The 26535-nt window shown below is 40.0% G+C and overlaps 1 protein-coding gene across 2 annotated transcripts in view; it reads left to right on the top strand.

The window, feature by feature from the left end:
• LOC132827079 (probable E3 ubiquitin-protein ligase HECTD4) overlaps window positions 1-26535 on the top strand; it is a 302053-nt gene that overhangs the window by 143330 nt on the left and 132188 nt on the right. For both annotated transcript variants that reach the window (XM_060843537.1, XM_060843536.1), the window contains exons 23-29: window positions 227-331; window positions 474-637; window positions 4387-4629; window positions 20050-20242; window positions 20966-21070; window positions 22291-22379; window positions 23984-24159. In XM_060843537.1, the coding sequence (XP_060699520.1) occupies window positions 227-331; window positions 474-637; window positions 4387-4629; window positions 20050-20242; window positions 20966-21070; window positions 22291-22379; window positions 23984-24159 (1075 nt within the window). The remainder of the gene's footprint in view (window positions 1-226; window positions 332-473; window positions 638-4386; window positions 4630-20049; window positions 20243-20965; window positions 21071-22290; window positions 22380-23983; window positions 24160-26535) is intronic.

Here is a 26535-nt window from a genome sequence, read left to right as displayed (position 1 = left end):
AGATTTTTTTCTTTTAATTATTTCATAACAGCCTTTGTTCTCCTGTCAACCTCGCTATGAAATATTTGTTTTGTTAACACAGCGGATTAAATTTAAATCTATGTCTACTAGATACTGAAATAGGAAACGAATTCTGATAAAAGTGCAAAGATGTTGCCTTCTGTATGTTTAGAATTAAGTCCTAATTGGGTTGGTAAATTCAATCATTACTGTTTTTGACGATCAGGTTGAAGGGGACACAGTGACCTTTTCTTTTGAGATGAGAAGTGGACGAGAGCATAACACACCTGATAAGGCCATGTGGGGATTTGCTTGTACTGTTCGCGCCCAGGTATGGCCAATGGTTTGTTCCAGTTTAATTCCCATCTATGTAAACATAGAAATATGTCTAATGGTTACAATCTTGACTTCAGTTCATTTTGTTGCATTTGGTAATTTAGCTTTACAGCCTCTGCTTGCTTGCTTTTTTGTAGGAGTCTTCAGAGGATGTTTCAGGGGGCCTCCCCTTCCTTGCTGATCTTGCATTGGGCCTCTCTGTATTAGCGTGCTCCATGCTACGGATCCTTTACAATGGACCTGAGACTACTAAAGAGGAGGAAACATGTCACCAGCTACTCAGATCAAAACTGCTACAGAGGCAAGTCGCGTGGGGGATACTAACTCTTCAGCCAAGCACATATACCAAATATCTGAATGTGCTGATCTGTTTAAAATCTGATTGAAGATTTGTAGCTCGGGTATCCGTTGTTGTGGTTCTGCTCGCCGAGCTGGAAGTTTTTGCTGCAAACGTTTCGTTCCCTGGCTAGGGGACATCATCAGTGCTGTTGGAGCCTCGTGTGAAGCGCTGCTTTGATGTTTCTTCCGGTATTTATAGTGGTTTGTTCTTGCCGCTTCCGGGTGTCAGTTTCAGCTGCAGTGATTTGTATGTGGGGTCCAGGTCGATGTGTCTGTTGATGGATGTTCTTGCCGTTTCCGGGTGTCAGTTTCAGCTGTAGTGGTTTGTATATGGTGTCCAGGTCAATGTGTCTGTTGATGGAGTTTGGGGATGAATGCCATGCTTCTAGGAATTCTCTGGCTGTTCTCTGTCTGGCTTGTCCTATGATAGTGGTGTTTTCCCAGTCAAATTCATGTTGCTGGTTGTCTGAGTGTATGGCTACTAGAGATAGCTGGTCGTGTCGTTTTGTGGCTAGCTGATGTTCATGGATGCGGATTGTTAGCTGTCTTCCTGTTTGTCCTATATAGTGTTTTGTGCAGTCGTTGCATGGTATTTTGTAAACTGCGTTAGTTTGGCTCATGCTGGGTATTGGGTCCTTTGTTCTAGTGAGTTGTTGTCTGAGCGTGGATGTTGGTTTGTGTGCTTAGGACTCATAACAGCACACAAGCCAACATCCACGCTCAGACAACAACTCACGAGAACAAAGGACCCAATACCCAGCATGAGCCAAACTAACGTAGTTTACAAAATACCATGCAAGGACTGCACAAAACACTATATAGGACAAACAGGAAGACAGCTAACAATCCGCATCCATGAACATCAGCTAGCCACAAAACGACACGACCAGCTATCTCTAGTAGCCATACACTCAGACAACCAGCAACATGAATTTGACTGGGAAAACACCACTATCATAGGACAAGCCAGACAGAGAACAGCCAGAGAATTCCTAGAAGCATGGCATTCATCCCCAAACTCCATCAATAGACACATTGACCTGGACACCATATACAAACCACTACAGCTGAAACTGACACCCGGAAACGGCAAGAACATCCATCAACAGACACATCGACCTGGACCCCACATACAAATCACTGCAGCTGAAACTGACACCCGGAAGCGGCAAGAACAAACCACTATAAATACCGGAAGAAACATCAAAGCAGCGCTTCACACGAGGCTCCAACAGCACTGATGATGTTCCCTAGCCAGGGAACGAAACGTTTGCAGCAAAAACTTCCAGCTCGGCGAGCAGAACCACAACAACGTGCTGATCTGTCCGCATCTGTGGATTCAGTGAACATTCCTCAGAATTGATGGCAACTATGAAAAGGTGTTTTGTACGCTGAAATAGGAGGTTGAGTAGGGGTGGAGAAAGAGTGAGCAGATAGAAGGAGATGGAACCCAGCGAGAAAGGCAGCTAGGCAGACCAAGAGATGGCTGGTAGTAAGCCAGGGAAGGAGAAAAACTGGGAGTAATGAGTAGGCAAAAATAGGTTTACTGTGCTGAAAGCAGCTTATGTGCTGACAAGGCCTAAGGTGTGGGGTTGGGTTAAGAACATAGAACATAATGTTCTAAAATTATTGAACTCAATACTGTATTGAGTCCTGAAGGCTGCAGGGACCCCAAATGGAAACTGAGATGCTGTTCTGCCAGCTTATGCTGAGCCTTGCTGGAGCACTGCAGCAAGCCCAAGTCCAAGTGTTGGCTAGGAAGCACAGCAGTGTGTTGAAGTGGCAGGTAACTGGAAGCTCAGGGTAATTTTAATGGAAAGAACCTAAGTATTTTGCAAAGTGGTTACTTCATGTTCTGATAATAGAAATAGTCCACGTCACAATGACATTGTTTTCACATTTACCAGATTTGTTACCTTTATACACATATTATAAAGTGGTAAACACTGGGCACTTGTGGGTCAGTAGTTGTGTCCCTACCTTTGGGCAAGAAGGCCCAAGTTCAAAGTCCCGCCTATTCAATAAAATATCTAAGCAGGTTGATTAATTGTATCTATAAAGTGAGAAATAACTGGGTCGCTACCCAGTTGTAATCTGATTTGGGTTTTCAGTGTTCTAGTGTTTTGGACACTAGGCTGTTTAAAGCTGTCTTTTCATCCGAAAATTGAATGTGTTAAAGTCCTGTTAGACTGAAGTGATTACCAAGGTATTATTTAAAGACATGTACCACATGGGATTGGTAAATCCACTAAGCCAAATGCGATGCTTAGCAATCTGTAATTCTCATCTGAACTCTTAAAAATTTATATTGTTGATCAAAAAACATGATAATCTTGTAGAATGCTGAGAATTTAGAAAACTTCTTCAGCTAATGATTCTTAAGGATCCAATGTAAAATTAACTGGCTCGAGAGCAGATGAGTTTAGGGGTATAGCTGTATTGAGTTGGCAATCTTTTGTCCACTGCAGGACACAAGTCAATCTTCTTATATAAGTGTTCTGATAAACTTCATAAAACCACAAATGATTTGTTAAGCAATTAAATCCTTTGAGATTGTTGTCATTTCAAATTGATTACTACATGGCTAGAAACAACTGAACTGCGAAGTTCAGTTTCTCTTTTCCACCAATCACCACCACCACCACCACAACCACAAAAAATACATTGCTCATTACTATGGAAATAATATAATTCAAATTACTTTTTTTCTACATATTTTGATGGAGATAAGCATTGCTGTGTTTAAAGTTTTACAGAATAGATTTGATGAGCTAGTTCAGCATTTTGTAAGAATGTAACTGCTCAATTTTTCTAATCAACCTGATCAGAGATGTTATTACACACCTCTGGTGCAAGTGGGACATGAACCGGGTGCCTCAGTCCAGGGATAGGGATACTATCACTGCACCACAAGAGCCCCTCTAGAGTAACTAATCCTTTGAAGATGCTAAATCACCAGATTTTAACAGGAACCTCATTCAAAATATCTGCTGGTTTTGACTAATAGCTCTTTATTCTGAATTCTTTCCCCAAATAAATGTTACTTTTTTAAGAATTCTTCGTTGCAAAAATTGGAAACTTTCATAGTTGAGGCTTTTGTAACTTGAGTAAACCTGTGAGATTTATGATTGTTATGCTCAACCTGGTATTTTATGACACTCCTGGGATTGATAAGATTTGAACCTGGAATGTCTGGCCCAGAGGTGTAGAAAGTACCATTGTGCCAAAGGCTTCAGTGTCATTTATGCATTTGCAACTTTACTACAAGCTCTGATTTTCGGCTGTTGATTGACCTGCAATCTACTAGTTGGAAAGGTTGGAGGTTCCTGTTTGCAGTATGCACTTTGATTTTAAATTTGTGTGTTATTCAGCTCGGTGTACTATCTTTGCTTATTTTGTGACAGAAGCGACAAACTGTTGTTTATACCTGGTATCACAAAAGATATCTGGTGACTGCACATTTTTGTAATCACTCCATGCTAAGTACACTCATTGCTTAACTTAAGTTTATTTGGAGGGATATGGACCGGGTGCTGGCAGGTGGGACTAGATTGAGTTGGGATATCTGATCGGCATGGATGGGTTGGACCGAAGGGTCTTGTTTCCGTGCTGTCCATCTCTATGACTATGACTGTATACGTGGGAAATTAAAATGGGCAGTTTTGTGCTAGAATTAAATATCATTCCATCTTTCAATATTCTTACCGACAGATGCCAGTGGCAGGTTGAAGCTAATGGTGCCTTATCTCCTGCATTGACACCAAGTCCCTCTCCTCTGCCACTAACTATTGAGGAAGACCAGGAGTTCACATATCCATGCGATGCACTCGCACCACCACCTCCAGTCACTGGACATTACTTTGATCTGCCAAGGATTCGTCTACCTCCTGGAATAATGGGAAAACTCAGGGAAATATCTGGCAGAGCACGACCCCAGTTCAGACCAAGTATTAAGTGAGTGTAATCCCTTAAATATCAATGGTTCTGTCTTGTAAAGAGGCAAAGGTATTTAGCTATTAGAATGTTAGTGAGCATATTCAATTATAGAAATAAATGGTTGAATCTGAATAATTGAATTTTGTCACAAACTATTTTGTTCTGTTATGTTCTTCTACATTTACACGCTCATTTCCTAGTTTGGGATGAGGTTATCATCTTCTACAGTTTGGCAGGGAAACATAAAGCCAAATGGAACTTATAACAGGTTAATTGTACATTAATTAAAGGATAAGCGAATGGAGTGTGCATGTATATATAATATGGGGGAAAAAGAAATCAGTGATGAGTTTGTCACGTTTAAATTGAAATAAAGCTCCGACTGGGAAGGTAAATGCTTGTCTAACCAATCTTTTTAACCTTTGATGTTTACCAGTAGTAATAGAAGATACTTTTTATAAGTATTATTGTAACCAAAGTGTTCGCAGCTTTACAGCGGCGTCAGAGAAATGGATGAATCAGAATCTAAAATATGAATGTCTGATCACCCATCCCTGGTCTCTAAATGTGAACTTTAGATTAGATTAGATTACTTACAGTGTATAAACAGCCCTTCGGCCCAACAAGTCCACACCGACCCGCCGAAGCGCAACCCACCCATATCCTTACATTTACCCCTTTCCTAACACTACGGGCCAATTCACCTGACCCACACATCTTTGGACTGTGGGAGGAAACCGGAGCACCCAGAGGAAACCCACGCAGACACAGGGAGAACGTGCAAACTCCACACAGTCAGTTGCCTGAGTCGGGAATTGAACCCGGGTCTCAGGCGCTGTGAGACAGCAGTGCTAACCACTGTGCCACCGTGCCGCCCCTGATTGGTGTCAAAATTAAGAATCTGTGTGATTCTTTACTGAAGCAAATTGAATATGGCTGACTTTTTCTCCACATAATACAAAATAGGATAAGAATCAATTTTTTTTTTTGAAATTTGAATTTGATATTAAAATGGAAGCAAATGAAGATTTGAACCAAGTATGAACTTCCATGGATAGGTTTATCAAAAAGATGGTATCAAAAAATGAGGCATGGTCGGACTTTGACACATTCAGAAAGAGGGAAGGTGGTTCCATAGTGTAATACATATGGAATTCCGATTACATGGCAAGACTGCAGAAATTCTGTTTGGAAGTTCTCTTGTCTATGCTGGCATTTAAGTTATTCATGTACAAAAATATTGAGTTTTAGACAGACATCTAGTTTTGATGCGATTTGAATTTGTAGCGAAATATAAGTTACTGGAACAAAGGTAAGAAAGTACTAAAAGATTCTTTGAAAAGTATTCCTTTCTGGCAGCCTTGAAAGTGCAAATGGACAATTGCCCATACAACAGAAAATGGAGGACACAGTGTTATTGATTAACAAGATTGACTAACATACAGGTCGGAGGTGATAGTGCAACAGTAGAATTTTAATTGAGAAGTGAGGACAGAAATATTTCAGTAATTTTAAGTATCGAAGAGAACCAGTGACTTACAATAAAAGAATAAACTGCATAATTCCCAAAGGTGTCGTCTCACCATGTTTCAGGTGTGATTCAAAGTACATTGATACCATGAACTGTCCCAAAAGTTACAATATCTTATTAAAAACTAAACACAATACAGAACATTCGGAAGAAGGTGATAGAGATATTGAACAAAGAATGGGCATTGTGTTGGCCACAAGGCGATTCTAAACTAGTAATGGATATGTTTGTGACTGAATCTTTGAATTGTGCAGTATTGGGTAAAGGAAAGTAGAGTTGAGGATTATCAGATCAATCATCAATGATCTCATTGCTGGGCTGAATGAGCTACTTCTCTTGCATCTTATAGCTTCGTGCATATGAAACTTCATCTGGAAAATGACAAATCTATTGTATGTGGAAATCTGTGAAATTGCAATTCACACAACTGAAACATTATGGTATTCCTCAAATAGAACATAACCTCTGGGGGAGGGGTGGGGAAGGGGGTTGGGATCCAAATCAAGGAGCAGCAAAGGGAACAGTCCTTGTGGCAGACAGAGGTGTGGGGAGGGGAAGATGTTCTGGGTAGTGAGGTCTAATTGAGGTTGACGCAAGTTTTTGAGGATGATGCGTTGTATGCTGGGGTTGGTGGGCTGAAAAGTGAGAACAAGAAGGACCCTGTCTTTATTATGATTTAGGGGTGAGGGAGTTTAGTGCAGTGGAGCAGCGAATGGAGGAGGTGCTGTGTAGCTTTGTCTGGATGACAGAGGATGGAAGCTTGGTTGACATAGATGAGTTGGACTGAAACGTCTGTTTCTGTGCTGTATGACTGTGTTTGGAAGATAAAAAGTTAATTGTGTTAAAACCACATGGGCTATTTGCCCACCCATCCTCAAATATTAAAAATGTTAGTAAAAGATGCAACCATATTGGATGAATAATGCAATAATTTCATATAAGCAATGTGATACATGTGAGATTTGTAAGAAAAACCAAAGTCCACCACTGTAAAAAGAGGGCGGTGAGGGATATCAGTGGAGTGGCAACTATGGATTTTCTAGTAACTATGGTGACAGTTGAAGAAGAAACCATTTTAATTTTACGTTTTGGAGATGTGACAATCAGATTTTGTCAGCTGACAATAACATGCAATAAATGTTAGGAAATAATTGTGGGTACAGGAATGGAAAAGTGGAATGAGAGTAAACTTGGACTGCAAGGAAAATTTCTCACTGATACTTGGGATAGATTTGCTAACAGTTAACTTAGAGATGTATGAGCAAGTATGAACGTAATAGTCATGAATATGGCAGCAAAAAGCTCTAGCATGAGGTGTGTGAAAGGCTTTCTGCACAAAATGATTCAGAAAATTCATAACATTTTAGTACATTGGCCTACATAGTACAAGTGTAAATTGTTGGCTGCAATGTCAAGGAATGTCCGCGCTAAGAATTTGCTGCACGTGGTTGAAGGATATAGTTCATATTGGTTAGCGTTTGGTCGAAGTCCTGAAGTGCCATCAATAAGAAGTGATTGTCCACCTGCTTGAGAACGGAAAGCAATTAGCTCAACTTTTTCTATTTGCATTTGAATGTACTGCAAGCAGGCAGAAAGCTTTTCATCATAGTCAAAGTCTGAGAATTCTAATGTAAGGCCATTGAAAATCATTTTCAGCCAAAGAGATGTGGTTTATTATAAAAGAGGGATTTGTAGAATGGATAAGCATGGGAAAGGTTGTTTAGAAAGATAGGAGAATATACAACATAGAAAAATACAGCACAGAACAGGCCCTTTAGCCCACAATGTTGTGCCGAGGATTATTCCTAATCTAAAACAAAATAACCTAACCTATGTACCCCTCAATTCACTGCTGTCCGTATACATGTCCAGCAGTCACTTAAATGTCCCTAATGACTCTGCTTTCACCACCACCACTGGCAACACATTCCATGCATTCACAACTCTCTGCTTAAAGAACCTATCTCTGATGTTTCCTCTATACCTTTCTCCTAATACCTTAAAACTATGACGCCTTGTACCAGTCAATCCTGCCCAGGAGAAAAGTCTCTGGCTATTGACTCTCTCTATTCCTCTCATTACCTTGTATACCTCGATCAGGTCACCTCTGTTCCTCCTCCTTCTCTCCAGAGAGAAAAGTCTGAGCTTAGTCAACCTCTCTTCGTAAAACAAGCCCCCCAGTCCAAGCAGCATTCTGGTAAACCTTCTTTGCACCTTCTCCAAAGCCTCTGTATCTTTCCTATAATAGGGCGACCAGAACTGGACACAATATTTCAAGAGAGAAAATGCTGGAAAATCTCAGCAGGTCTGGCAGCATCTGTAAGGAGAGAAAAGAGCTGACATTTTGAGTCTAACTGACCCCTTGTCAAAATGTGGTCTCACCAGGGACTTGTAGAACTGTAGCAAAACCTCCCGGCTCTTAAACTCAATCCCCCTGTTAATGAAAACCAAAACACCATATGCTTTCTTAACAACCCTATCCACTTAGGTGGCAACTTTGAGGGATCTATGTACTTGCACACCCAGATCCCTTTGTTCCTCCACACTGCCAAGAATCCTGTCTTTAATCCTATATTCAGCATTCAAGTTCAACCTTCCAAAATGCAACAGTTCACATTTATCCAGGTTGAACTCCATCTGTCATTTCTCAGCCCAGCTCTGCATCCTATCTGTCGTGTTGCAGCCTGCAGTAGCCCTCTGTACTATCGAAGGCACCTCCAATCTCTGTCATCTGCAAGTTTACTTACCCACCCTTCAACCTCCTCATCCAAGTCATTTATAAAAATTACAAAGAGCAGAGGCCCAAGAGCCCTGTGGGACCCCACTCAACACTGACCTCCAGGCAGAATACTTTCCATCTACAATCCACTCTCTGCTTTCTGTCAGCCAACCAGTTTCGAATCCAGATAGGCAAATCTCCCTATTTTCTGACTTTACAAATGAGCCTACCATGGGGAACCTTATCAAATGCCTTTTGCACATCTTGTTAAGTCTAGCCTGACAACTAAGGTTGTCAGTTCCAGCCTCATCCCTGGAACTGTTCCAGTGAAACTCTTCTGCTCTCTTTCCAATACAGTCCACCTTTCCAATATTTCCGCTGAGGTTAAACTAGTGTTCAAGTTGAACATCACCTCCTCACCTCTGTATCCTGTGTCCCTGTTAGTAAAGCCAAGAACACACTGCACTTTATTCACTGCTCTCTCTGCCCACCCTGCCACCTTCAATGATCAGTGCCCGTGTACGGCCAGCTCCCTCCAATCCTGCACCCCCTCCCCCCCCCTTTAGAATTGTACCCCTATTTTATATTATCTTCCAATATTCTTTGGATGAAATTACATCACCTCACACTTCTCTGCACAGACCCTCATCAGCCACCTACCTGCCTCCTCCACCCACACTGTCTCCTCACAGTGGGGAAATCAGGTTGGAAACAGATCCCAAGGAACTGAGATGGTTTTTTTTGGAGCAGGTCATGGGAGAGCCCATTAGAGAGCAGGCAATGCTGGACATGGTGATGTGACAGACATGTTTAGGTGCTGAAACTAAAGGAACCCCAAGGGACTGTGACCTTAATATGGGAGAGTTCACCTTGCAGTCTGAGAGGGAGGAGCTGGAATCAGTAACAGAACCACAACTGGGTAAAGGGAACTACAAAGACATTGTTAAAAATCCCACAACACCAGATTATAGTCCAACAGGTTTACGTGGAAGCACCAGCCCTCGGAGTGCCGCTGCCCCACCAGGTGGTCGTGGAGTACACAATTGTAAGACACACAGTAATTTTACAGCATGCTAACCAGACTGTTTGGATACATTGTTCAGGTTTGCTTGATATAGATTACAAGTTTATAGATTTCAAAGGAGGTATAGAAGTAACTAGGAACCAGGCATTTCTCATGATCATATCTTGCAGAGCTACAGCATCAGGCTGTCAGAATTGACATGAAGTTAGAGAGAAAAGCAGAGTAATGTTTCAAGTCCTAAAGTAGTCACATTGAACTGGAAACATTAAACACTTCTCTTTCCACAGATACTGCTATACCTGCTGAGATTCTCCAGCATTCTATTTTCCTTTCAGATTTTCATCATCTGGAATGTTTTGCTTTTAACACAGTTGAATCTAACGATAAAATAACAGTTCTGACGATCAAAGTGAGGGCATCGGTCCTTAAAGACAGCAACCAAAAGTGGGAACTGAGGTCAAATATTTACAAGAAGAGGCTAGTCAATGGACATATGAGACTAATATAATGAGAGTAGGGAAAATCATGGGAAATTATGACATCTAGTTGAATGTACAGGGTGAGGAGCAAAAGGTTAGATCTATTGATTGAAACATGAAGTGTAAAATATGAAAACACTCAAACACTGGACCTGGGAGTGAGCTTGTACCTAGAAAGAGATTGCAATTTATTGAGTGTTGTAGAGGGTGAAGATAAAGTAGTAAGAGTCTTGAAAGCGTGAAAGCAAGGTTGAGGACATAATTTAACAAAGTCAAAGAATATAGTACAGGTCATGAATGTCAGTAACTTTGCATTAAATTAAAAAATCAAACTATTATTTCCAGAACTGTCACTGACCTCCCCTCTAGAGATTTCCCTTCCAATCACATAGGCTTCCACCTCACACAGTTCTTTTGTATCCTTCCCAAATTGGCAAACAGGACTGCCTATCATTTCAGCCTATTCTAGCCCTACTGAACTTAATTCTTCCTGTCTTGATTTTGTTTTCTTTCCCCTCAACCCCATTCAGGCTCTTCCCATTTACATTTGTGATTTTTCTGACACATTGTCAGTTTCACAATTTTCAGTTTTCCAGATCCAGCTGCCGCTTGGAGTCATAGAGCACTGCAGCACAGAAACAAACCCTTCGGTCCAACTCGTCCATGCCAACTAGATATCCTAAATTAATTTAGTCCCATTTGCCAGATTTGGTTCATATCTCTCTAAAATCTTCCTATTTATGTATCCATCCAGATGCCTTTTAAATACTGTAATTGTACCAGCCTCTGTCACTTTCTCTGACAGCTTCTTCTGTACACGCACCACCCTCTGCATGAAAAAGTTGCTTCTTAGGTCCCTTTTAAGTTTTTTCCCTCTAGTTCTGGACTCCTCCACCCCAGGGAAAAGACCTTGACTATTTACCCTATCCATGCCCCTCATGATTTTATAAACCTCTATAAGGTCACTTCTCAGCCTCCGATGCTCTAAGGGAAAACAGCCCCAGCCTATTTAGCTTCTCCCTGTATCTCAAATCCTCCAACCCTGGCAACATTATAGTTAAACTTTTCTGAACACTTTCAAATTTTACATCATGCTTCCGATAAGTGGGAGACCAAAATTGCATGCACTGTTCCAAAAGTGGCCTAACCAATGTCCTGTACAGCCGCAACATGACCTCCTAACCCCTATACTCAGTGCTCTGACCAATAAAGGAAAGCATAATAAATGTCGTCTTCACTATCCGATCTACCTGAGACTCCACTTTCAAGTGACTATGAACCTGCATTCAAAAATCTCCTTGGTCAGCAACATTTCCCAGGACCTTACCATTAGGTGTATAAGTCCTGCCCTGATTTGCCTTTCCAAAATGAAGTATCTTGTGTATATCTAAATGAAATTCCATCTGCCACTCCTCAGCCCACTGGCCCATCTGTCAAGATCCGGTTGTAATCTGAGCTAACCTTCTTCACTGTCTGCTGCACCTCCAATTTTGGTGTCATCTGTAAACTTGTTAACTATACCTCCTGTGTTCACAGCCAAATCCTTTATATAAAAATGATGAAAAGCAGCATACCCAGCACCGATGTTTGTGGCACACTGCTGGAGCAGGCTTCCAATCTAAAAAGCAGCCCTCCACCACCACCCTCTGTCTTCTACCTTCAAGCCAGTTCTATATCCAAATGGATAGTTCTCCCTGTATTCTGTGTGATCTAACCTTGCTAACCAGTCTACAACGAGGAACCTTGTTGAACACCTTACTGATGTCCATATAGATCATGTCCACCGCTCTGCCCTCATCAATCCTCTTCATTACTACTTCCAAAAAAAACTGAATCAAATTAATGAGACATGATTTTCCACACAAAAAGCCATATTAACTATCCCTAATAAGTCCTTGCCTATCAACATACATGTAAATCCTGTCCCTCAGGATTCCCTCCAACAAAGTGCTCCCCAATGACCTCAGGCTCACTGGTCTATAGTTCCCTGGCTTGTCCTTTTTTCTTAAATACTGGCACCACGTTAGCCAACCTCCATTCTTCCAGCCTCTCACCTGTGACTATCGATGATCCAAATATCTCAGCAAGGGGCCCAGCAATCACTTCCTTAATTTCCCACAGAGTTCTAGGGTACACTTGATCAGGCCCTGGGGATTTTATCCAACTTTATGTATTTTAAGACATCCAGTACCACCACCTTGTATTTTCGAAATGTCAGCATCTTTTTCCCCACATTCTGTATCTTCCATGTCCTTCTCCGTAATAAACACTGTTGCAAAAGTCTTTACTATAGATGTGTACTTCCTCTACATGTCCACCCCTTCACAATGGACTGAAGGCTCTGCACTCCTTCTTTGAACAGAGGCATTAAATGTCTCGGTTTCATCCGCCACTCCCTTTCCTTGCCTGGCTGCACTCCTCCTCACTTTGAATAAGTTTTCCTTTAAATCATCTCATTTTCTCCAAGTCAGTGGTGAAGCTATGGGTGCCTGCAAATTCACAGATGACACTGAAATAGGTGGGAAAGTAAGTTGCAATGAAGAAATAATTTTGGTTTGATTTATTATTGTTGCATGATAGTGAAAAGTATTGTTTTGTGTGCTAACCAGACAAATCATACCTTCCATGAGTACATTGGGACAGAATACAGACTATAGTGTTACAGTTACAGAGAAGTTGCAGATACTGTACAAAGAGCAGCTTTCTTACATTTTTTGAAAATATACTTTGTTAAATTTACTTTTGTTAATAAATAGGATTTCAACTTTCAGGCTGCATAATACTTTGAATTAGACTTTTGGATGGTGTTCGAACAATCTTGAGTGATACCTTTTGCTGGGCTGCCCCTAACCCTACTTTTCCCATAGGCCCCGTTATTTCTATTAAGTGGTTCTCTACTAAGCGAGGTTTCGCTGAAACGTGACTATGGCATTATAGAAGAACTGTCCCTACTTTGAAAATGTTCAGTGTAGAAGGCACTGAGTGTCCTGAGTCACAGAAAACAAGTATGCAGGTAATAAGGCAGGCTAATGGAAATTTAGCAATAATTGCTAAAGGAAGTAGATAAAGGAGAGTGTGGCTGCAAATGTACATGATATCATTGAGACCGTACCTGGAGTATTGCATGCGATTTTGGTCCTCTGACCTGAGGGGATGTAGTTGCATTGGCAGCAGTTCAGAGGATGTTCAGTGAATTGATTCCAGAGATGAGGGGTTTGTCTTGTGAAGAGTGGGCAATTTGGGCCCATACTGTCTGGAATTTAGAAAAATGAGAGGAGCTCTAATTTAGGTATTTCAGATGCTAATGGGAATTGACAAAGTAGACTTAGAAAGGATGTTTCCTTATATTGGGCAATCTAGAATTAGAGGTCATAGTTTTAAGATAAGGGGCAGTAGATTTCAAACACAGATGAGACACTCCTCCTCTTAAAGGGTTGAGAATCTGTGAACCTCAAGGTATAAGGAGGAGAGAGACAAATTTTTAATTACTAATGGATTGAAGGATATGAACTTTAGGCAGGAAAATCGAGTTGAGGCCATGATGAGATCTGCCATGATTGTGTCAAATCATATAACAGGCTTAAGGGGCTGAATCTCCCGTTCCTGCTTTGAGTTCTTATGGGTTCTAATATCACTTTGTAGAGTATGTAGAATGTTCCTTGTTTCCATCATACTTATATTCCCACCCATTTTTTTTATTCAATTATATTGATGATATCATCAGTGCTGCTTTGTGCTATCATCCAGAATTGAGAGAAGTGGGGGGAGGGTTTTGCTGTAAAAAGTGAGGTCTGCAGATGCTGGAGATCAGAGCTGAAAATGTGTTGCTGGTTAAAGCACAGCAGGTCAGGCAGCATCCAAGGAACAGGAAATTCGACGTTTCGGGCCAGAGCCCTTCATCAGGAATGAGGAGAGGGTGCCAGGCAGGCTACGTTTATGTGGACCATCTCTGACACCTACCTTCCCCTACTTGAACATAGGACTTAGAACATTGGTTCCATAACACTGTGCTGCAATCAGAAGCCCATCTATCCTACACTATTCCATTTTCATGCATATGTTTATCCAGTGACCAATTAAATGCACTTCTAGTTGGCAAGTCTACTACTATTGCAGGCAGTATGTTCTACGCTCCTCCTACTCTGAAAATGTGTTGCTGGTTAAAGCACAGCAGGTTAGGCAGCATCCAAGGAACAGGAAATTCGACGTTTCGGGCCAGAGCCCTTCATCAGGAAGGGCTCTGGCCCGAAACGTCGAATTTCCTGTTCCTTGGATGCTGCCTAACCTGCTGTGCTTTAACCAGCAACACATTTTCAGCTCTGATCTCCAGCATCTGCAGACCTCACTTTTTCCTCCTACTCTGAGTCAAGAAACTGCCTCTGACATCTGTTCTGTACTTGTCACCCCTCAATTTAAAACTATGTTCCCTTGTGTTAGCCATCACCATTAAGGAAAAAGGCTCTCACTATCCACCTTTTGTTTTTAACCCTCTGATTATCTTCTATCTCAATTAAGTCACCTCTCAACTTCCTCTCTCACGAAAACAGTCTCAAGTCCCTCAGCCTTTCCTCATAAGACATTCCCTCCATACCAGGCAACATCCTAGCAAATCTTCTCTGAACCCTTTCCAAAGCTTCCACATCCTTCCTTTAATAAGGTGACCAGGACTGTATGCAATACTCCAAGTGCTGCAGCACCAGAGTTTTGTACAACTGCAGCATGACCTCGTGGCTCCGAAACTCAATCGCTGTACCAATAAAAGCTAACACACCATATGCCGTCTTAACAGCTCTATCAACCTGGGTGGCAATTTTCAGGGATCTGTGTGCATGGACCTTGACTTTACTGTTTCCATTTCTAATGATAAGCTACCTACTAACATCCACTATACACCCACTGATGCCTTTGGTTACCTTGTCTATGTCATCTCAAACCGTACTGGATTCCATTCCATTCTCCCAGTTTCTCTGCCTCTGGTAAATCTGAGCTTGCTACAATGTTTCACCGAAGCTCAACATAAACTATTAGGGTAGCACCATGTTTTCTGCTTTACACCTTCTTGGACCAATATTGAGTTCCACAACTTCAGAATATGACATCTGTTCTCCATCTCTCATATCTCCTTGCTTCTTTGTCACCATTAGCACTCCATTTGTCTTTTGATGTGGGTGTTGTCGCAACCTGTTCTACTTGCTCCTCCCCCATCTGCATCATCATAACCACCATTTTCCAGCCACTTATAGTTCTGCAGAAGTCCTATCGAGCTCAAAATGTAAATCTTTTTCTCTGTCTACACATGCTGCCAAATCTGTGTTTTCCAGAATTTTCTGTTTTTGTTCGCTTTACAACATCTGTAGTGTTTTTACTGTAGAACCTTCTGTACCTAGTGGCAATCATGTATGATCTAGAAGTCTTAAGACTGAATTAATTAAATTCAAAGATTATAAAAGATATTGAACAACAAGAATTATCAATTTGGGGAGAGTTTTGTGGTATACGTAGTTGCCAGGTAAGGCTGGCTTTTCCCTATCTCTTAAACGCATATGCACAGCAAAAGGGTTTCCTGATTGGACTTATAAGGCTAAAGCAAGTCTGAAAGCATGAGGTTTTGAGGAAAACTGGAGTCCAAGATATGAGTAGGTTCACTTAAAGCAGGAAAGTATTTTTTGAAAATTTTCTTGGTTTTGTCAGCAACAATACTTGGGAATGTAGATCAATTGATGTTAAAGCTATGTTTCTGCAGAGGGATCAGTTCAAAAGATAATTTTTTTTCACTTTCCAAGAGAGGTAGCAAGCACAATCGGGGCACTCTAGAAATTAATTAAATGCCTCTAGAGTTTGATACTTCTAACTAAGGTCCATCGTATTAAGATTGGGCTGTCTCGAGTTGAATGCAAACCTGTCATGTTTTACTCTCACCATGGAGGGCAACTTTCCAGCATCTGGGCACATGCACATTTTTTTAATGGACTGTGAGCAGTGAATTTTACAATATTGTCATAAATAGACATAGTGCAGAATTCAAAATTGGAAGTCTCACATTTGAAGCCTCTAAGTACATTGGGTATGGAATTAGCAAACTGTTGTCTTCCATCAGAAATTTTAATTTGAAAACTTTAGCAGATTGCTGTTGGTCAGTTAGAGTTTAGATCAGAGTGGTGCCTAGTTGGTCAGTTAGAGCCTCATGAAAAAATGCAGCAACTTCAAAAAGTGAATAGTTAGTTGTGAACTCTGATGGAACAACTGAATTGGCTCCATACCCAAACAAAACCAGATGTCAGTTTTGAGATCTTGCAGTTGAGTTCAAAAATGAAAAATGCCACATTTGAAGATGTTCAGAAAAACAAGACATTGAATAAATTTAAATTTAAATTTTGAAATTTACATCATTGGAGCTTATTGTTTTTAATTATGTTTTTATCTAAATCTTTGTTGTACATTCTCAAATACAGGTGTATTTGTGATTTTCTTTTGACAGGGAGAGGTTGGTAAATGTCCTTTTAGCTCAGGCAGCTAAAAAGATCAGAAGAGTAGTAAAATATGCGCTAATGACCATCTTGTGTTGAGGTGCTAAATATGGCATTTTTCTCCGTGAAAATATTGGAAAAAATTGTAAAGAGTTCAGCAGTAATACCCATTGAATGTTATGTTGATGGGAAATAAGACTGAAGATCGATACTGTACTTTCAAAATGGATGTTAGAGGTTAAAGAAATTTCCCGTTGAAAGGGGGGAGTGCAGCAGTCAACCATTTGATTTCTTTACAAAGAAACGAGTATCCTCTAAGGAAATATGAGAAGTATGAGAAAAAAAGTGGTCTGGAATTATATTGTGCACCAAAGAACCTAATAGGAGTATAATAATCTGTCATTTTGTCTTTTTTGTGTTGTTTTTCATTTATTTTGGTAATTATATTCATTCAAAAACAAAGAAAATTTACAGCCCAGGAATAGGCCCTTTGGCCCTCCAACCCTGAGCTAATCCAAATCCACTGTCTAAACCTATTGCCCAATTCCTAAGCATCTATATCCCTCTGCTCCCCGTCTACTCATGCATCTGTCCAGACATACCTCCGGTGAATCTACTGTGCCTGTCTCTCCTACCTCTGCTGGCAACGTGTTCCAGGCACCTACCACCCTCTGTGTAAAGTACTTGCCACGTATATTTCCCTTAAACTTTTCACCTTTCACCTTGAACGCGTGACCTCTCATTGTTGAATCCCTCACCCTGGGAAAAAGCTTACCTATATCTACCCTGTCTATACCCTTCATGATTTTGTAGACCTCAATCAGATCCCCCCTCAATCTCCTTTTTTCTAATGAAAACAATCCTAACCTATTCAACCTCTCTTCATAGCTAGCACCTTCCATACCAGGCAACATCCTCGTAAACTTTCTCTGCACCCTCTCCAAAGCATCACATCCTTTCGGTAATATGGCGACCAGAACTGTACACAGTATTCTAAATGCGGCTGAACCAAAGATTGGTACAATTTTGACATGACCTGCCGGCTCTTATCCTCAGTACCCTGTCTGATGAAGGCAAGCATGGCATATGCCTTCTTGAACACTCTATCCACCTGTGCAGCCACCTTCAGGGTACAATGGACCTGAACTCCCAGACCTCTCTGCTCATCAACTTTTCCCAAGGCTCTTCTGTTCACAGTATAGTTTGCTCTAGAGTTGGACTTCCCAAAATGCATCACCTCACATTTGCCTGGATTGGACCCCATCTGCCATTTCTCCACCCAACTCTCCAATATATGTATATTCTCCTGTATTCCTTGACAATCCCCTATGCTTTCTACGACTCCACCAATCTTTGTGGCATCTGCAGACTTATTGATCAGACTAACAATGCCCCCTTCCAGATCGTCTATCTATATTACAAACAACAGCGGTGCCAGCACTGATCCCTCTGGAACACCATTGGTCACCTTTCTCCATTTTGAGAAACTCCCTTCTGCAACTACTCTCTGTCTCCTGTTGCAAAGTAATCTTTGACAATCTCACCCATTTTCTCAGGTTCGACACACAACCTTCATCCCTTATCCTTTGGTGGACCGACCCTTTCTCTGGTTACCCTCTTGCTTCTTATATTAGAATAAAAGGCCTTGGGATTCTCCCTAATTCTGCTTGCCAAAGCTATTTCATACCCCTTTTAGCCCGCTTGCTTCCTCGTTTAAGAATGGTCCTACTTTCCCAATATTCCTCCAAGGCCTGTTCTGTTCTTAGCTGCCTGGACCTTACGTACGCTTCCCTTTTCCTCTTGGCTAGTCGCACAATTTCTGCTGTCATCCACGGTTCACGAATCTTGCCTTTCCTATCCCTTGTTTTCAAAGGGACATGCCTATCCTGCACGATCTTCAACCTATCTTTGAAAGCCTCCCACATATCAATGTGGATTTTTCTTCAAATAGCTGTGTCCAATCCATATTTCCCAACACTTGCCTTATTTTGATATAATTGGCCTTGACCCAGTTTAGTACACGTCCCTTAGGATCACTCTCATCTTTGTCTACGCGTATTCTAAAACTTACAGAATTGTAATCACTATTCCCAAAGAAATCTATTCTTAAGGAATGCAAAAGGAACAAGCCTGTTATCTGGAAAAGTCCGGCAGAGGTGCCTAAGATCGAATGGAACTAGAGAACAGGTGATGGTTATATGTTAGTTGTGAGCTAATTGGTTGAGAATTAGGTCTGTACATGTCGGGGTGTTGGAATTTTGTTTATGTTGAAGTAAAGTAAGTACATGTGTGAATTCTGTCTAACCAACCCATTAACTTCTGATGTTTTAACAGTGGTGAATGACTCTTGTGGTATGGTTCTATGAGTACTCGCAGCATGCTATTCAGTGGTGGAAGGTGCATTTCAACTAAACCTTTTTCCTCTCTTCTGACATCCCCACATTCATGCCCTTTCTAGCAACAATTGAGTAATTATCAAGGAAGCAGAAGTTTGGATTTTTTTTTGTACCTTTCCCAGCTTATAGCCACTGAAAGCACCTGCAGCGATCACAATATCATATCAGAACACTTCTATTAATGAAGAGTGGCTTTCAAGACTGGAACCTTTTTGGTCATTTTGGCTCATTTTGCTACATTGTTTGGCACTTGCCATTGTGAGATGTTCAGTTCTACAGAAATAGCATATAAATATTAAAAATATTTAATTACAATGAAAATAGATGAAGCTTTGAGTACAGTTTTTACTCTACCATTGCCCCTTTTCTTCCATTTTGCCATGTATCTGGATTGGAAATTTCAGGACCAGTAACTTGTACACATTATTATTATCCCAAATAGGATAACGCAGCAGTAATGGTGCTGCCTGGCTGGATATGATGCAATTAGCAAGTTTGACCATTATGGAGATCTGAAAGGCATGTTCAAGATTGCAGTACAGCACACTACCAACACAATAATAATTTTTTTCCTCGCTCACTCTTCTCTCTCTCTTTCTCTTTCTTCCTCTCTCTCTTCCTCGCTCGCTCTCTCTCTCTTCCTCACTTGCACGCTCTCATTCTCAGAAAGCAATGCCAAAGGCAATTGTAATCCAAAGCGTTAGTTACTAGGTTATTATAGAATGTTGCAGGATTAGGTTATCAGACTTGAAATTATTCTGGTGATGCAGTTTTTAAAGTGAATTTTGGCCACTAATGATACGTTTTATCTCTTGATTATAGGGAAGTGATTCAGCCTGATGTGATGGAAGAAATGGTGGTGTCATGTGTGATCAAACATTTGAATCTGATTGATGCACTGCAGTCTCTGATTAATTTCCAGTACCGAGAGGAGCACCTGGAAGAGTATGATCTACTGTGTAAAATAATGGGAGAAACGTTCAAAAAACTTAATGCTATGGAGAGGCAACTTCAGGTAAGTTTGGCAGTAGAAGTGAACCTTAGCATTGCTGCTTTGTGGAAATGGGGATATGTGGGAGCATTTAAAAGTTTTCTATTTGGTGAATAAGAGTTTTGGGGAGTTTCTTGAAGCCATTTTTGTAAACATTTCTAATAATGAATGTGTTAAGATACGATGCATGTTTGTTTTGAAAGTTTAAATTTTTAATAATGCAATCTGAAGTATATTTAACAGTTGGTAAATACTTGCTCAATTGAAATATCATTTATCCTATTTAACAGTTGGTAAATATTTGCTGAATTGATACATAATTTATCCTGAAATCCCAGATTTGACTGTAAAATAGTTTTCATTTATACTGAAAATTAAACTAAAAATGATGTTTTTCACTCATTCCCATTCATTGCCACTGTTCTTTAAACAAAAACCTGCCGTCAGATAATCAAGTTACTACCTATCAAGCCGATGTTTGCTGCAATCTGAGAATGTTTAAGTTTACTTAGTGCTTCAATGATCTCTCTTCAACACTTTTTCAGATGTGTAAAAGAAGTATGCAGTACTTTCTCAATGATTCACTTGTGCCTAGTTTTAGTTGAATAGTCAGCAGTTTTATTCAAACAGTTCGTAAAAAAAATCTCTTTCATATTATTAGGTGCACATCTAGATGTTTTCTTGGATTGGTTTATTCTTTAAGATGATGTTTATGCTTGTTTTCTTTGTGTTTTTATCATCTCCTAGAGTGTAGCAGAGCTTGAACAGAAGTGGCAGAATGAAATGGAAGATTGTCAGCAAGGGAAACTAGAAAACAATCTGCCTTTTTTTCATGACTATCACTTCAATGAGGTTAGCATTTGAATGTAAAAATGATTAAAGTCATCTTTGCTAATAACATAGAAACAAAATCACTGATACCTCATACTCCTCTGAGGTCTCATTGGAAATGTGGGGATCTGATTTCAACACTGACCACAAATGTGCCTTTGAAAATTGAGTATTGCATAGTGTTGCTTTTGCTTTCCATTTCAGATGTGATTGGGAGGTAAATGGAACAAAATCTGTAAATGCAAAGATTGAGCAGCATTTATGAAGTGTGAAATGGAGTGTTGCCAGACTCTGATGAGAGGTCAGCAACCTGAAACTTTTACTTTGTTCCTCACTTCACAAATGCTGCCTGTCCTGAGTATTTCTAGCATTTTTTTTTGTTTTGATTTCAGATTTACTGTATTTGCAAGTTTCCTTTTGGGGAATTGAAGGACACCGTGTGCACCAATCCGCATTAACTCTGTCTGATCCTGGGACCTTTTTGGCCAGGCACTTCTGTTTACTTAATGTTCCATAATATCTACAAGTCAGAAACTCAGTTACTGAGAGGGCTCCATACAGGAGCTCATTGCGAAATTAGTTTTTCAACATACCCAGAATGTGTGAAAGAACAAAACAACCTGTAGTTCAGAAGTAGTAAATAATCAATCCCATGCCTTTGCATGAAGTGCAAGTGATCATGCACATTTATGCGATGTTTGGATGAGAGATATTTGAGAAATTGTTTTTGGTCTAATGACCTATTACAAAGGTTGAATCTTCAAACCTTATTGAATATCTTGTTTTTGAATTATTGTCCACAAAATAGAGATAATGGACTTGCAGTTTTGAAGCAGTTGGTGTGGTGTGCCTCTCTCCTTGAAAACTGTCCTAATTACTTTTTGAAGTATCACTGTTGCTTTTTCAAAAATATAGCAACACATCTTTTCTACCAAGATTGCTAGTATTGGTTGAGAAAGTAATGTTGACCAGACATCAAGAGTTTTTTGCTCTTTAAAGAGTACTCTGAAATTTGTGTCCACCACCTTATGTGACAGATGCATCACTCCTTAACTATTCCCCTGAAATATTAACTCCAGTTCTGTAAACTGTCCAGCATGAGGCGACAGTGAAACTTTAATAAATGGATATTCTTACTCCTGAACTTGGGAAGCAACTAATTTCTAACCCATCAAACAAATCACACTGGTGAAAACTGATGCTTTGATTCCAAAATTCAATCTAATGTTGTTTTTCTCCAGAGTAAAACCAAGGAGTTAGAACTGCTGTGCTCCCTGAAGGAGATGCCATTTGACTCTAATGACTTGGAAAACATGGTCCTTTTATTAAGGTATGATGACATTTATAAACTACGGGTCTGATACTTAATTGATAGATTATTTGTTTAGCCGATCCTGGGCACAGAGAAAGTGTAAGTTGAACAGTTCTATTCTTCTGGAAATGTATAGGCAAAAATAAGGTAGAGTTCCATTCCTGATTTTATTCCCAGTACCACCTGCTAGAAAGTGCATGCATGTGAATTGCAGGTGCACATAGGCTGTATGCTGTACTTCACAGTTGGATGTTTTGGCAACACTCATTGTTTGGGCTCTTAATGTGAACTGTTTATTTGTACAAAGTACTGAATGGCTGCCAGAGCATGGTACTGTCAAAAGGTGAGGTGTGATAACTATAAAGGAAAAGTTCACTTGAATGCAAAATAGAGAGTTTATGGTTCCTGCAACTTCTGATGTGTGTAGTCTTTCTAGTATTTTTGTGCTGGTTCAGCTTTCAATCAGATATGTCTTACAAATAATCGCAAAACAGTGACTGAAGTTAAGACTTTTGTAGATGTCTGTCCTTATTTCCCCATCCCTCGTCTTGAATCACTTCACAAGTGAGTGCCGAAAGTAGTAAAATAAACATGTCTGTTTCCATGCTGTATGACCTTATGACTCTTACGAAGTGAAAATCAATTGGTGTATAATTCAGCTGATTTGTTGCTGTAACAAGTCAACTGTAATTGTTGGAAAAACATAAATAGAAGTTACAATAGACCATTCAGCCCATCAAACCCACTCCTCCATTCAATGAGATCATCTACTTCAAAACTATTTTCTTGCACTATTCCCTTATCCCTTGACATTTTGAATATGTATACATCTTTTAATCTGTGTTGAACATGATCCATGATTGAGCTTCCATATCTCTTTGGGGCAGAGATTTCCAAAGATTCACACCCTTTCCTGCTTCTACACTGTCAAGAATTTTGTTAGGGTTGACTGAGATCATCTCTCATTCTTTTAGTGTCAATTTAGTCAATTTAACTGTTCCTTACAAGATAACCGCTCCATCCCCAGAATTAATTTGAGGCCCTTAATTGGAAGTCTCTGTGGCAAATGTTTAGTTTCTCTGCCATTTCCTTATTTCCCATTATAACTTTTCCTGACTTCACTTGTGTTGTACTCACATTTGTTTAGATTTTTTTTTCTTTTTACAGACCCATTGAAGCTTTACTGGTCTTTTTCTGTTAGTTTGCTCTCATTCCATTTCCCCTTTCTTAGTCTTTTTATTAGTAGTCTTTTGCTGAATTCTAAGATGTTCCCAGTCCTCTTATTTACCACTTGTTTTGACAATTTAATAGGTTTCTCCCTTAATCCTTTTTCATTTATTGCTAATTTAATCCTTAATTTCTTTTGTTAGCCACAATTGGAGCACGTTCCTTGCTGATGTTTGTGCATAAACTCCACAGTGGGGAAAGTTTGGTGCAGAACTCCGCTTTGAAAACATATTGCTCCCCTTTACAAATGTTCTGTTGTGATGCTGGAGACAATGTATTTCACTCTCTTTGTACCAGTGTTTTGATATCCAGGATATTGAATTTCAAGTAGAATATACTTATTTTGCTGTTTATTCTTGTCTATCTTTTCACCATTTTTCCTTTTTTATTACCAGGGAGAAATTTGGTCAAGAGGTGAACTCCTTGATGCCAAAATCTTCGCATTCTTTAGCAAAAACAAAAACTTTGGTGAAAAGTTTGATGAATCGAGCTGAGCTGTTGTTGCATGTTACCATAGCGGCACAGGCTGGTCTGACCAGGAGTATTTCAGGAACCCCAGCTGACACGCCAGGTATTGGCCCTGACGCAAATGAGCGAAGTTGGAAAGAAGAAAAATATTTAATTTGTGTTTAACTTTAGAATTCAAAATTTTATGTTGAGACTGGTAAGGGAGAGGTATGCTCCAGTTAATGGGGAATTGTAAGATCTATGCTATTGGGATTATCTACAGCTGAACCCATGACTGGGCCATGTTCTAGAGAACCACATAACTAGCAAAGTGGATAAAATAAGTATCAAAGAATCTCTACAGTATAGAAGCAGACCATTCGGCCCATCCTGTCTCTGTAACCCTGCATTTCATGGCTAATTAACCAGCCTGCACATCCATGAACAGGCAGTCCACCTAACCTGCACCTAACAGGCAATTTAGCAGGCAGTCCACCTAACCTGCACATCTTTGGACTGTGACCCAGATTTGGGGAGAATGTGCAAGTTCCATTCAGGCGCTCGCCTGAGGGTGGAAGCAAACCTGGGTCCCTAGCACTGTGAGGCAGCGGTGCGAATCACTGAGACATGTGCCGCCTATAGTTGGCGCAATTGATCAGTTTTGCACGGTTGTAATAAATAACAAATTAGAAACATGACAAGAAAGAAGGGTATAATATGAGAAATAATAAACAGGAATAGCAGGGATAGTGTATACAAATTTAAGAATGAGTCAACAGATAAAGTAGAAACTGCAAAAATAGTAAAAGAGCCAAACTAATGGTTCAGCATTTGAATGCACATAGTTTTCAGAGCAAATAAATAAAATTTCATAGCACAAATAAAAATTAGAAACATGGCTAGAGGATGACATAGATTGGGATCTAAATATTGTAGGGTACAAGAAATTTAGGAAGAACAGGAAGATAGGAAAAGATGGAGGGTGGTTCTCCTAATTAATGGCATTCGTACATGTCCCAAGTTGAAGAAACCAAGGTGTAGAAGTGGTTTAGGTAGGAATGCTACAAGCAATAGTCACCCGTGGGAGTGGTGTTCTGGTCTCCTGTCAACAACCAGGAGACCAGAACATAATGAGGCTTTTTAACCCAAGTATATACTGGATAAGTCAGATGGGCAAATGTAGCCTAGATATTTTCAAAGAATATTTTCAGGAGAGTCTTAGAACTACATGTTCAGGGGCCAACGGGAGGGTTGACTACAATAACAATGTGTGCATAAAGTTGATTAATGATCTCATCATGAAAGTGCCTCTAGGTAAAGGCAATAAAGCAGAGTTAGAGTAATTAGCTAACAAATTAGATTAAGATTAAGTTAGTAGAAATTGTTGTGCCCCATTGAAGTAGCATGCTGAAGACAAGCCCTACAACTCCTGATTTTATGAAAGTATCTGCAATTCCCCAATTTATCTCTTTTATAGCCAGATTGACTGGAAGCAAATGCAGGTTTCTGTGCTTAAATAAATAGATTCTAGCTACAGATAAACAATTATGAACTGTCAGCATGTACATCTGCTAGTTGAAACTCTCTTGACCCCCACCACCCCATAAACATCCCCTCTAGACAAGAAAAATGTGTTTGATGAACAGAGGGAAAGATTGGGAAAGCATCACTGGTCCCTGTTCGCAGGGTTCACTAAGGTGGTCCTTTTGGCTTGTTATAGGTGCTGCTCCTTCTCCAGATCTTTTTACATGATGACTGGTTGATACTTACTGAAACTCTCTGGCTTACTGCTTATGAACCACAACTGAGAGAAACTACTGAGGGAAAAAGTAAATTGGCCTTTTTTTAGGCTTTGCATTTTTGGAAATCTGTTGTCGTCTTTCTTTTGTTCACACTGTAAACTGGGTTAGCTACCAGAAAGCCAATCGTACTGTTGTTGGCAGGCAGAAGGCCTTTGACATCGATCTGTGGACTAAAACCAATTATCAATAAACTGGATGTCATTGGCCAAGTCTTCACTAAACTTCCCCTATTCCCAGAAAAAGCAACTGTGTTAACGGTGCTTAAAATATTACTTTCAAAAATTGCAGTAATCCTTCAACAGTCCTTGATTTTTAAAACTGTTCTTTTCCTGTATCGGCCCATAATCAAAAATACAGGAAAATATAAAGACATGGTTTTTACATGTTGAAATGACGTAGTTGAGGGAGTATTTCAGAATACACAATAGATACATTTCAACATGAAGGGAAACATCCAAGGAGTGGATACGTTATCTGTGGTTAAGCATTAAAGATAAAGCACATAATTGTGCAAAGATGGATGGCATGTCAGAAATTAAACAGAATATAAGGCAGAACAAAGATTGACTAAAAGATTATCAAGGAAGTCAAAATTAGAGCAAGTAAGAAAGCTAGCTAGAAATATAAAAACAGATAATGGCAGTTTCTGTAGATAGTTTTTAAAAAAGGAAAAGTTAAAAAGTGAGAATTGGTCAAAT

Source organism: Hemiscyllium ocellatum, chromosome 24 (assembly GCF_020745735.1).
Source record: "Hemiscyllium ocellatum isolate sHemOce1 chromosome 24, sHemOce1.pat.X.cur, whole genome shotgun sequence".
NCBI classification, from domain to species: Eukaryota; Metazoa; Chordata; class Chondrichthyes; order Orectolobiformes; family Hemiscylliidae; genus Hemiscyllium; species Hemiscyllium ocellatum.
Note: the sequence above shows the minus strand (reverse complement) of the source record. Positions and strands in the feature narration are given on the sequence as shown.